Source organism: Medicago sativa, chromosome 3, assembly GCF_051527215.1.
Source record: "Medicago sativa cultivar Bolivia chromosome 3, Bolivia_mono, whole genome shotgun sequence".
Lineage (NCBI taxonomy): Eukaryota > Viridiplantae > Streptophyta > Magnoliopsida > Fabales > Fabaceae > Medicago > Medicago sativa.
Genome location: NC_140751.1, coordinates 23,827,575 through 23,841,153, shown reverse-complemented (window position 1 = coordinate 23,841,153; position 13,579 = coordinate 23,827,575). Strand labels below are relative to the sequence as shown.

General features: G+C 40.1%; 1 protein-coding gene, 1 long non-coding RNA gene and 1 other non-coding gene across 3 annotated transcripts in view; 1 reads left to right on the top strand and 2 right to left on the bottom strand.

Moving 5' to 3' along the window:
- LOC146936521 (uncharacterized) overlaps positions 1-13,579 on the bottom strand; it is a 31,419-nt gene that overhangs the window by 16,083 nt on the left and 1,757 nt on the right. The window lies entirely within an intron of this gene.
- On the top strand, positions 147-253 carry LOC146936523 (small nucleolar RNA R71). The gene has a single exon (XR_015033598.1). It is a non-coding gene; the product is annotated as a small nucleolar RNA R71 (small nucleolar RNA).
- LOC146936522 (uncharacterized) lies at positions 4,462-7,203 on the bottom strand. The gene is made up of 3 exons (XM_085757364.1): positions 7,106-7,203; positions 6,837-6,952; positions 4,462-6,752 (listed from the first exon to the last, which is right to left on the bottom strand). Exons 1-3 carry the CDS (start codon positions 7,201-7,203, stop codon positions 4,462-4,464), a joined length of 2,505 nt encoding a protein of 834 aa, XP_085613490.1.

Genomic DNA, 13,579 nt, shown 5'->3' with positions numbered 1-13,579 from the left:
AATGATTCTGAGCCATGTCTTCAATTAGGGCATACGCTTCCGTGTAGTTCTTGTTCATAAGTGCTCCACCTGCAGCTGCATCAACAGACATCTTAGTGGTATAGGACAAGCCATTATAAAAAGTGTGGACTATAAGCCACTTCTCTAGGCCATGATGGGGACAAAGTCTTAGCATTTCTTTGAAACGCTCCCACGCCTCATAGAGAGATTCCCCATCTTTTTGATTGAACCGCGTGATTTGGTCTCTAAGTTTAGCGGTTTTAGATGGTGGAAAGAAACGGGCAAGGAATGCTTGCCTCATCTGATCCCATGAAGTAATGGAACCAACTTCGAGGGAATGGACCAAGCGCTAGCTCTATCCCTTAAGGAAAAGGGAAAGAGATGAAGTCTTACGGCTTCTTGGTTCTCCTTCATGGTTCCACTAATTCGTAGGAAAACAGAGATGTGAAGATTGGGATCCTCAGTGGGGGATCCCGAGAATTGGTTTTGCTGCACCAAGTTAAGTAGGGCAGGCTTGATTTCAAAGTTGTCATCCTCAACCGTTGGGTACACTATAACAGCTTGTGGCTCAGCCGTAGACGGCGTTGCATACTCTTTGAGAGTGCGATTGGCCATGGCGGTGTTATTTTGTGCTGCTCTCCTCCTTCTATGTAAGAACCTTTCGATCTCGGGTATGAAAACCGCTTGATTTCTAGTTCTTCGCATACAAGGTTGAGAACCCAAGAAGTTAACGATAACAGAAAAATAAAAAGTTAAAAATAAAAAGAAAAGAGAAAGAAGAAGAGAGAATTCTAATCACTAAGAAAAAACTAATTAAATTAGTTAACTCCCCGGCAACGGCTCCAAAAACTTGATAGAGCCAAACCGCAAGTGCACGGCCTATCGAAGTAATAGTAGTAAGTAGAGTATCGTTCCGCTAGGGAGTTGTTCAACTTAATTAACTTTTAATGAATGATTAGAGGAGAGAAAGTTGATTAGAAAGAGTTTGATTGCTGAAGGTAAAAACAATAATAATAAAGGGCCTTAGGATCATTGGTTCATCTTAATAACTAATCCTTCACTAGACAAAACCTAAACATCTAATTTCATGATTTACACACTAATTTCTAAAGACCGGTTTCCCTTAGCCCCTCACCTTTCCGATGAAAGTCCGGTGAGAGTTTACTTCTAGCAACCAAGCCTATTTCACTGACATGATTACTAGAAGATGCATAGAGGATTGAAACTACTCTTTGTCTCAATAATTGCAAAGACTATTTCACTATTTTGCAATTATTGTCTAGATTCACTTGTTCCAACATCAAAGCTCCGCTCTCGCTTTATGAATTGATGTTTGGGATGATGGATTAACGATTATCAAACCCTCCGCTTTCGCTTCCACAGTTTGATAATTGTTAATCCACGTTAAGACGGTGAATCTAGATTAGAAATTAGGGTTACATGGAAATTAGGGTTTAGACATGTTTTGTTTAGGATTGAGTCATTAGACTCCCCAATAATCCTAAGACTAAGACGTCTACTCACTCATGTTCATCGTAGACATGGAGGAAGAAGAGAGAAATACGGTAAAATAAATTGCAAAGAAAGTAAAAGGGAAAACAAAGACTTTTATTAAAATAGTAATTGAAATAAACAAAGTAAAGCATGATTGTTTATGGTGGAGAGCTACTCTATTTATAGCTTTACAATCGACTTAGAAACTAAGCAACTAAAAGGGTAAAACAGTAAAGCTGCAACAGGGTAACTTGGGCCCGAAGAAAAAGCAGCAAAAGAGGCTCCTGGAGGTGGCACGGCCGTGCCACATGTTGGCACTGGCCGTGCCAAGCTTCTGACTTGGTGGGAACATATTTTTGTCCCGTATCTTCGTATTCTTGCGCTGTATTTGCTCCAGTCCTCTTTCTTTTGCTCCAAGACACCTTCCACCATATATTTATTCCTAAAATAAAATAAAACATAATTTGAAGTAAAATATTCTAATATAAAATAAAATTCAATAAAACTAAATCAAATCTAAAATAAAACTAAACTAAATAAGGCAATAAATTATACTATCTATGACTCATCACAAAGTAGCAAGAGCATCAGCCGTCTGGTTTTCATCCCGGGGGATGTGGTGCAGCTCGACCTTGGTAAAGTATGTCAACAGACGTCTTGCATAGTCACGGTATGGGATCAGCTTCTCATGATGAGTCTCCCATTCACCCTTTATCTGATTAATAACAAGTGCAGAATCTCCATAGATATCAAGGTGCTTAATTCTCAGATCAAGGGCTTCTTCAATGCCCAAGATACATGCTTCATATTCAGCTATATTATTCGTGCATTCAAAAGTTATTCGAGCGGTGAAAGGAATGTGGTGCCCCTGTGGAGTTACAATGATGGCTCCAATTCCTTTACCATAAGCATTAACAGCACCATCAAACACCAATCCCCATTTGCTATTGGGGTCCGGCCCTTCATTGATCAGTGGTTCCTCACAGTCTTTTGCTTTCAGATACATAATCTCTTCATCAGGGAAATCAAACTTAATTGGCTGGTAATCATCAAGAGGTTGACAAGCAAGATGCTCAGCAAGGACACTTCCTTTCATTGCTTTCTGAGCTTTGTACACAATATCATATTCAGACAACAACATCTGCCAACGTGCAATCTTCCCAGTAACAGCAGGCTTTTCAAAGATGTACTTGATTGGATCCATTCGGGATATCAACCAAGTTGTATGATTCACCATATAATGACGCAGGCGTTTGGCAGCCCAAGCTAAAGCACAGCAAGTCTTTTCAAGCATTGTATACCGAGTCTCACAGTCGGTGAACTTCTTGCTCAGATAGTAGATAGCGTGCTCTTTCTTTCCAGTCTCGTCTTGCTGGCCGAGAACACAACCCACAGAATCATCTAACACTGACAGATACATAATTAAAGGCCTTCCTTCCACTGGTGGGACAAGGATAGGTGGTTCTAACAGGTATTCTTTAATGCTATCGAAAGCTTCCTGACATTCATCATTCCATACAACAGGCTGATTCTTTCTGAGCAATTTGAAAATTGGACCACAAGTAGTAGTCATGTGAGATATGAATCTTGAAATATAATTCAGGCGTCCGAGGAAACCTCTGACTTGCATTTCAGTTTGAGGGGCCGGCATCTCTCTGATGGCTCGGACTTTGTCAGGATCAACTTCAATGCCTCTCTGACTGACAATGAAGCCTAGCAACTTTCCAGATCGTACACCGAACGTGCACTTGTTAGGATTCAACCGCAACTTGTACTTTCTCAGCCTTTCAAACATCTTTTTAAAATACACAACATGCTGCTCCTCATCACTTGATTTCACAATCATGTCATCAACATATACTTCAATATCTTTGTGAATCATATCATGAAACAGAGTGGTCATACCCCTTTGATAGGTAGCACCAGCATTTATCAAGCCAAACGGCATCACTTTATAACAGAACGTTCCCCACGGAGTAATGAAGGACGTCTTTTCCCTATCTTCAAGTGACATTCGTATCTGGTTGTAGCCAGAGAAACCATCCATAAAAGAAAATACTTTAGACTGAGCGGTACTGTCAACAAGCACATCAATATGAGGTAATGGGAAATTATCTTTCGGACTGGCTTTGTTCAGATCTCTGTAATCAACACACATTCGAACTTTCCCATCTTTCTTTGGCACTGGTACAATGTTGGCAATCCACTCAGGATATTCAGCTGTCATGAGGAAACCCGCATCAATTTGCTTCTGTACTTCAGCCTTGATCTTAAGAGCCATGTCTGGACGAGACCTTCTCAATTTCTGTTTGACAGGAGGACATTCAGGTCTTGTTGGTATTCGGTGTTCCACAATCTTGGTATCTAGACCCGGCATATCTTCGTAGGACCATGCAAAGACATCTGGATAATCATGGAGAAGCTGAGTAATCTTCTTTTTCACTTCTGGCTCAAGTGCAGCACCAATCTTGATCTCTCGCTTGTTCTCTTCAGTACCCAGGTTGATGAGCTCGACCTCTTCCTGGTGAGGCTGAATGGCTCTTCTTTCTTGCTCAAGCAGTCGAGTGATCTCATACGGTATCTCTTCATCATCCTCCTCATCTTCAGCTTCATATACAGGGAATTCAAAATTTGGAGGAACCACAGGGTCACTGTGTTCAACGGGTTTATTATGGTTCAATCTGCATAATATGATTAGGATGATTTTTAGAAAAAAGTTTTTCATGCAGATTTTTGAAATTAATAAGAAAATACAGATGTTTTGGTTTTTTCTGGTATTACCATTATTTCTATGAACAAGGCACTAAAAAGTAAAAAAAAAACAAAAAGTCGTGAGAAAGACGACAACTTTTATTGATAACGGCAATGCCGAAACAAACACGCCCTTACAATGATATCACTTTCGCCTTGGGCAGAGCGAAAGGATTGTTATTTTGAAAACAAAGAAAACATGAGCAACAAAACACATTACATGGAAGCATGCATGACTAAAGGAACATCAATGGCCACCCAATTTCTCACGGTGCCTCCTGGTACAACAAATGTAGGCACATAACTACTCTCAGCAGCATCTTCAGCAATAGCATTGATAAACCCAGCACTGTAGAAAGTTCCTGTTGAAACACCAGAGGTTGGGGAGAATCCAAGGCCCTCTTTACGTTTGTTTTCCAGAATCTGAATCACTTTGCCCCAGCCGGCAACTTGCCCTTCTTGAACAGCTTTCTGGGCGTCTTTCAATGAAGCCATAGCAGTACCAGCTCTCCGGGGTTCTGCACCTTCAACAGTCAAACCTTGAAATGACGTCCCTTCAGCGGATCCTGCTTCAACACAAGAGAAAGATGACACTTGGCTAACCAGATATGCTTCTTCACCATGCACAGTGACAATCTTACCGTTCCTCATGAACTTCAGCTTTTGATGCAAAGTATGAGTGACTGCCCCAGCGTCGTGAATCCACGGTCTTCCGAGGAGACAACTGTAAGAGGCATTGATGTCCATGACCTGGAAAGTAATCTGAAATGTCTCGGGACCAATGGTAATTGGCAAGTCCACTTCCCCAAGAACATCTTTGCGAGATCCGTCAAAAGCCTTGACCAAGTAGCTGCTTCCCCTCAGAGAGATCCCATGATGACTCAACTGTCTCAGTGTAGACTCAGGCATTACATTTAAGGATGATCCAGTGTCCACCAACACATTGGATATCATGTCAGACTTACAGTGCACTGAGATGTGCAGAGCCAAGTTGTGGTGTTTCCCTGCTTCGGGGAGTTCATCGTCACCAAATCCCAAATTGTTGCAAGCAGTAATGTTGCCCACTATTCCATTCAACTGATCCACAGAGATTTCATGATCAACATATGCTTGCTCTAGTACTTTCATCAACACCTTCCTGTGAGCCTCTGAGCTCATGAGCAGAGACAAGATGGATATCTTCGACGGAGTTTGCAGCAGCTGGTCAACAATCTTATAGTCATTCTTTTTAATGAGCCTCAGAATTTCATCCAGATTAGACTCGTCAATAGATTGGCATATTGGGCCGGGGCTCTTGTCAACAGGAGGAGCAACTGGTGGAGTTACTGTGGCAATAGGTGTAACTACTTTCTTTTGGAACAAGGGTGGACGGACTTTTCCGCTTCTCAAGGCTGTAATTTCTCCCGCAATATTATCAACCGTAGCTGGGGATACCAGAGGCACTTCCACTCCATTCTCAATCATGGTTGCATTGTACTTGTAAGGGATTGCTTTTTTAGAGGCATATGATACAGGACCAGGTAACCTGATCACTAAGGGCTCAGCGTTCCTTGTCTGAGATGCAGTTCCGGCAGGAGAATCATGAAACACTGGCACAATCACACAAACATCACTAGCAATCAAGTGCTTGTCATCCATCAGACTCTGGATATCATCTTTCACCACACAACAGCCCATAGGATTTTGGAGACATTCGGAACAAGAAGCATGATCGTGATTGAACAAAGAAGCTCGGCAAAGTTTGACATGTAGCGGTACCAAGGGAGTAATAACATTGCGGACATCCAACATGGGATCCTCTTGGGGAACGGGAACTCTTTCGAAAGCCTCGATCATGTTAACAGCATCATGGTTTGGAAGCGGATTGTCAAGAACATGAGGAACACTATTTTCAAAAGTCAACCGTCCCTTTTCTATCAGGTCTTTCACAATATATTTCAGAGCATAGCAACCTTCAACATCATGGCCTTGAGCACCCTGATGGAATTCACATGTAAGATCATGTCGGAACCTGGGAGGCAAAGGATTAGGCGGAGGCTTGCCTGGTCTAGTGACACAGTGTCCCTTAGCAAGTAGAGTTGGGAGCAGCTCAGCATACCGCATAGGTATTGGTGGAAAAGAAGGTCTGGGTCGGGGACCCTGTTGTTGCTGCTGTTGTTGTTGAGCAGGGGGCTGGTGTTGCACTTGTTGAGCAATGGCATTAACGGGCGCTGGTGGTTGACCCGATGGCATAGGATATTGCTGATAGAATGGCGGGAAGAAAGGATGTTGAGAGTATTGCATGTATTGATAGGGCAAAGGTATTTGAGTAGCATTAGCAGGTGTAGACTGATTACCAGATACCATCCCTACTTCAGATTCTTTCCTCTTATGGTGGCCATTACCGTACTTCTTTGGTGCACTGGCTGAAGATTCACCCTTCTCAAGAACAATGATACCCTCTCTGACAGCCTCCTCTAGACGAGTTCCCATAGTAACCATGTCGGAGAAGTTGTTTGGAGCAGAGACTATCATTCTTTCCTTATATTCCTTCTTCAGAGTCTTCAGGAATGTCTGTGTTAATTCTTCCTCATCAAGTTGGGGAGAAACACGGGCAGCTGCCCCTCTCCATCTCTGGGCATATTCACGGAATGTTTCATCTGATTTCTGAGACAAAGACTTAAGAGAGTCCCTATTTGGCCTCAGACGAGTGTTGAACTCATAATGACTTTCAAAGGCAGTAGCCAGATCCTCAAAAGTATGGATGTTGTCTTTGCTCAAACCAGTGTACCAATCTGCCGCATCCTCTGCTAGGCTGTCTTCGAAGCAGTGTATCATCAGTGCATCATTATCTGCATAATTGGCCATCTTTCGGACGTACCGAATGACATGGCTATGTGGACAGAAAGATCCGTTGTATTTGTCAAAGTCTGGCACCTTAAACTTCTTAGGAATCTCAAATCGGGATACTAAGCACATATCACGAGCCTTAGCAGAGACATTGTTTCCACGGATAGCCTTGACCTCACGGAGTTCTCCAGCCAACTCCCTTAACTGTCTTTTCATGGCTTCCATTGCAGGATCTTGAGGTTGGCTTTCCCAAGAAGATACTCTGAAGTGGTATTGAGGTTGGCTTTCCCAAGAAGATACTCTGAAGTGAACCCTCGGATGCGTGCCTTAGTGATAAGATTCTTGGAGACATCGGTGGTCCTGAGATAGAGATCTTTAGCAATAACCAATGGAGTAGGAGGATTCTCAAGTCCCGCAAAGGGCACCCTCTTAGCGATAGATAGACCCATCAAGTGAGAATAAGCCTCTAGAGTAGGCACCAACTGAAAGTCGGGGAAAGTAAAGCACCGATACTCCCGATCATAGAATTGCACTAGAGTGTGCACAAGCTTCTCATCCACATTAGTCTGGAGAATAGTAAGTAAAGCCCCGTAACGATGTCGGAAACCAGTCGGATCCTCAACCTTGAGTGCCAAATCTCTCAAACTAGCCAAATCCACTCCCTTGAACTTGTAGGACTTAGTCTTCTTCATTCCTACGATGTTAACAAATTCAACTTGTCTAAGCCCTTCGATAACAATGCATGGAAAAAGTTTATGCATGTATGCATGTATGCATGAATGCATGATTATGTTCAAGTTCGAAGAAAACATGGTGGGTTGAAGTTCAAAGTCGAGGAGTCATGGGTGGACACGGTGTCCGGTGAAACTAGGGCTTTGGATAATAGTAACCGGGTTCTAAAAAAGGTTCCCAAGTTGCAACCTCTCCGACGTATATCACGGTGTCACGAGACAAACACTCGCTCCATGATTATCCGTGGAAGGTCTAACTTGAGTGTAGTATCGCGTGACGACTAAAACTCGAGACAACACTTGGTTTAGCCTCCGCACTACGTCCTAGAAAAATGGCCATGGATGGGTTTGGTTATCTACGGTTCATAGCGTCATAGAACAATTAGAAGTAAAGTGCCTAAACGCGACAACACGCGCCGACAACATCACCCCTAAAATGCCTCAGCTATGTGGGATTGATCCCATAATCCAAAACACGAGGCAACCCCCGGAATGAATTGTCGATTATATCCCTCCTAAATCCTAAGTTCACTCAGCCCGGGTGCAGGACTTTTGATATTCTCACCCCACACGTTTGCAAGAAATTTAAACATTTATTCACATAGGAAAGCAAGTAAAAGAAACAAGTAAAAAGAGCGCAAGCGTGGAAATAAAGACTAGGCGTAACTCTCGAATCTCCCCAGTGAAGTCGCCAGCTGTTTTATCTTGGTTTTCGGGTGTCAAACATTGATTACGTTTGAACCTTTTAAACCGGTGATATCTTATTTTTTCTTGGGAAGGGAAAAAGTAAGCAAAACCCTTGAGAATCGAGGTCCAGGAGTTGTTTCCGCTACGGGAAGGTGTTAGGCACCCATAACGACTATAGTATCCTATAGGAACCGTCTTTAATTTCTACGCGCGCGCTTTATTTTTAAATGCTATTTGAAAGTGTTTATTTAAACCTAAGAGTTTTCTAAGTGAAGAATTGGAGGGAGAAGAATGTGATTAAAATTTTGTTTTATTTGAATTGAAGGAATTTTGTTCCTTGCCTACGTACCCGTTTAAGGGATCAAATCCACCATAGTTCTCTTCCACAAATGTTTTTGTTTTTGTTGGTTGATTTTAAGTTTGAAAATTGGAATTTGAAGAATGAGAGAGAGAGGCCTCAAGGGCATGAGGTTGTAAAAATGTGAGGTTTGATTAGTTATTTTTGCAAAATGTGGTCTAAGTATGATTAAAGTTCATTAAAGTTTGATTAAGAAAAAGAAAAGGAAAATTCAATGGGATTTTGATCCCAAAGTTTATTAAGAAACACATTTGAGTGATATTGTTCATATTTTTTTGGAAGATTGATTTTTCTAAGTGTAAATCCTAAGCATTCATCTAAACATACAATCCTAAACATACATCTAAACATGCATATTCTAGCTATGTACCTAAAGTGATGTGTGTGCGTGTGTTGGTGCTTGTGTCGGTGTACATCATTAGAGTCCATTGTCCTTTACATCATTGGCCTAGATACATTCTACGGTCTTGCAAGAAATTTAAAAGCATAAAGTAAAATATTACAAAATTCCTAAGCTTTACATTCTAATTTTTGCATCAAAGTTAAAGTGTAAGAAAGGTGAAAACCAAGAATGTGAGATGAAGATTGAAATGCTTATGGAATGTATGAAATATGAAATGAAAGAGTTAGTATCACAAGATGCAATAGGATAAAGAAATAAGGCAAGAAAATGTTAAACAAAAAATGGTAAAATTCACGAGAATAAAGTGTTAAAATATACTAAAAGTTTGCCATAACTTCCTAACATGCACATGACCTATAATTCTCTTATTATGAGCAATGTTCAAAGACTTCATCGTATTATGAGTGTGAGAATTATAGAGCATATTCAAGTCAAGGATGATGACACATTTTTTTAGGTCCATTTTAGCACTTTATTTTCATTCACACACATTTACATGACTTGTAACACAAGAAACTAATTACACATATCCATATGCAGCAAGAAACACACACAAAAAGTAGCTAAAACTTCATAAAATCAAGTGGTGTAGGTCACAAATATTCATCAAGAATTTGGAATTGAAGTCAAGCAAATTTTCATCAATTTTAGCACAAAATATCACAAAATAGTAAGAGAACCACCACATCATCTTTTACCAATTTTCAATGTGTAAAAATTATCACAAAACACCACAAAATTATCAAGAAATACTCATGGATTTTTTTAGAATTTTTAAAAGGTTTCTTAGACACAAGAACACATAAAACTTCACAATTTTCAACAAAAACAAACAATTTAATCAAGAAAAATACCACACATTTTTTTAATCAAGAGTTAACACATAATATATCACAAAAATGTCAAGAAAAAGATCCAGAACACATAGGAATTTTTTAGGAATTTTCAAAGGAATTTTGATGAGACAGAGGTGTAAAAAGCATCGAGCAGTGTGGAAAATAGCAAAAAAATCAGGACAAAACGAAGGAACTAAGCCCAACCCAAACCTGCATGGATCCTGGATCATCCAAACTCATCAGGGTCGTTGGATTGATCCAGGATCCCAAACCCTAGATCAGACGGCCTAGACACATGGTCCAGGGACGAACCAGACTGGTTCAGCTGAACCGATCTGGTTCACTTCCCTTTATAAACAAACAGAGGCCGATTCAGCTCATTCCCTACGTTCACTTCTCTCTCTTCTCTCATCTTCTCTCCTTTCTCTCTCTAAACCCTCTGCAACCTTAACCTAGCCGGAAACTGGGAAGGACGGCGGAGGAACGGCGGAGGAAGATGAATCTTCATCTTCTCCGACGATCTGAAAGAATTTTTTACACAGAAATGTCCGTCTTCCTTCCCTCTTTACGAATCTGAGGTTATTTTTGTGAAATCATAGTGGAAACGAAGTAGATCGGACTTTGTATTCACAGTTTCTAGGGTTTTCAAATTTTTCCTAAACTCCTTGGAACTAAACCCTAATCTAACTTTTTTCCTTCGTTGAATACGAATTTGAACTCTGTTTCGTGAAATAAACGGTGAATCTCTGAGGATTTACGTTTTAGGGTTTCGTTTCGAATTTTTTTGGAATCTTTTCGAAATCTTCTCCTCGATTCACCGTTTATTTTCAAATTCAAGCCTTCGATGATGATTTTATGCGAAAACGAGAAGGTTTTGGTGGATTTACCTGAATTTGATTGGAGATTCGAACTGGATTCTTCGAAGAACTTGGATCCTGGATGTATTCTTGATGCTTTTGGTAAGTTTTGCACAGAAACTGAAAATAAATCAGTTCTTCATCCTCTTCTTCTTTACTGGTTCAAATTCTCTTTGATCTTTCTTCTTCTCTTCCTCAAATTCTCTGTGATCACGTTGATTCTTCCTCTGGATGATTCGGCGTTGGAATTGCAGAGTCTTACGGTTCGATGATGAAGGTTCGCTTCGAATCTCTGAGAACTTGTGAAACAAAACGTTTTTAATTCGAACTCTTCTTGTTGCCAAATTCTGGATTTGAGTTTTTCTATGATGAAGTTATTAAGAATTTGTGATGGATTGATTCGAATTTGTGAGGAATTGGTGTGATTTGGTGTTTGTTACGGTGGTTAAAATTCTGTTACGGTGGCTTTTGTGGTGGTTGAGATGTTGGTTACGGTGGCGAGGATTTCTAAGGAGAGAGAGAGAATCTGTTAGAGTTTTTTGATGATGTGTCTTTTCTGGAATGGTCCCCTCTTCTGTGTATTGATGACTTGGCCCCTTTTATAGGCTGCCATGTGGCCTTTGACCCAATGATATTCTGACATGTGTTCCTGGACTTTGGACTTGACTTTGGATCAATCTGCGAATTATAAAAACTAAAAGGACCAAAACTGCAAAATAGAAAAGAGGACTGAATTGCAATTTTAATAAAAAGACTTAAAAAAATTTGAAACAAAAAAGGACTACTATGCAAAATGCAAAATTAAAAGGCCTAAAAAAAGAAAATTATTAAGGACTAAAAGGACTTGAATGCAATTTTTGGAAACTTTAGGAAAAAGAAAAAAAATAATAAAATTGAATTAAAAGACGTAATTTGGAACAAACGTAAAGTGAAACGGTTAAAATTGACAAAACGGACTAAAACGAACCAATGGCTTAAAATGAGGTACTTTAAAGTAACCTCTCTCTGCCGAAATTTCGTGTGAAATGACCAAAATGCCCCTGGGGCTAAAACGACTAAAAATGACTCAGATGCAAATTTTAAAATGGATTTTTAACAGGGAATTGAAACAAGGACTTATACAAGCAAAATTAAAAGACTCAGAGACAATTTTTAAGGGATTAGACAGAGCTTTAACACTTGAAAAGACTAAAATGCCCCTAGGGAGCTAAACTGACTCAAAATGACTTCAAATGCAATTTTGAAATGGATTTTGACATAGAATGGGAACAAAGACTTACTCAAACTATTTGAAAGGACTCAAACAACTTTTTAAAAGACTGAAAGAAATTTTAACATAGGAAATGACTAAAATACCCTTCTATGTGAATTTTGCAAGAAATATTGAAATAACAAGCAAAGAAAGATGTAATTGATCAGAAACATATCAAATGACTTGAAATGCAAGAAAAGGAGAATTGAGTTAGTATTTTTAGGTCCAAAATTAGGGTATAACACATTGCTCTTTGTAATGTCTTGTACAAGCTCATTTCAAAGGTACTCGCCAATAGGCTTAAAATTATTCTTCATAAGTGCATCTCCGACAACCAGTCGGCCTTCGTTCCTAATAGATCTATTTTGGATAATGCGACGATTGCAATTGAAGTTATCCATTTTATGAAGACAAAAACTAGAGGTAATGATAAGTTTGTGGCTCTTAAACTTGATATTAGCAAAGCCTATGATAGAATGGATTGGGATTATCTAAAGGCGGTTATGGAAAAAATGGGATTTAATCAGACATGGATTCAATGGATGGTAATGTGTGTCGAATCTGTTGATTATAACGTTCTTGTAAATGGGGAACATGTTGGTCCGGTTATTCCAGGGCGAGGCCTTCGTCAAGGGGATCCGCTTTCGCCGTACCTGTTTATTATTTGTGCGGAGGGTCTTTCTTCCCTAATTCGAAACGCTGAGGAAAATGAAGCTATTTCTGGTACTAGTATTTGTCGTGGGGCTCCGTCGGTATCTCATCTGTTGTTTGCCGACGACTGTTTTCTTTTCTTCAAAGCGGAAGAAAGTCAAGCACAAGTTATGAAAAATATTCTGAATACTTATGAGGCAGCGTCAGGTCAAGCAATTAGTTTATCGAAGTCAGAAATATTTTACAGCAGAAATGTGTCTGATGCTCTGAAGAATTACATTACTAATATCTTGGCAGTCCAGGTTGTTTTGGGTACAGGTAAGTACTTAGGTATGCCATCCATGATAGGGAGAGATAGGAAGGCTACTTTTTCTTTTATCAAAGACCGTGTGTGGCAAAGGATTAACTCTTGGAGTAGTAAGTGTCTATCGAAGGCGGGACGGGAGATTATGATTAAGTCTGTACTTCAAGCTATCATGTCTTATGTTATGAGTCTCTTCAAATTACCGGATACTCTTATAACATCTATAGAGAGGATGATAAACTCTTTTTGGTGGGGGCACGGCAGAACCACTCATAGGGGCATAAATTGGTTGAGTTGGGAAAAGTTGTCCATGCACAAATCTCATGGGGGAATGGGTTTCAAGGATCTTTCGGCCTTCAATCTTGCGATGCTTGGTAAACAAGCGTGGAAATTTCTCTCGGAGCCTCAGTCCCTAGTCTCTCGTAT

Excerpts from the sequence above, each read along its gene's own strand:
- LOC146936522 (XM_085757364.1), bottom strand. The coding sequence starts at position 7,203 with ATGTGCTTAGTATCCCGATTTGAGATTCCTAAGAAGTTTAAGGTGCCA. Across the intron at positions 6,953-7,105 it reads CCACATAGCCATGTCATTCG|TCATTATGAGTTCAACACTC; the intron begins GTACGTCCGAAA and ends TGCCTTTGAAAG. Across the intron at positions 6,753-6,836 it reads ATGGAGAGGGGCAGCTGCCC|TCTCTGCTCCAAACAACTTC; the intron begins GTGTTTCTCCCC and ends AAAGAATGATAG.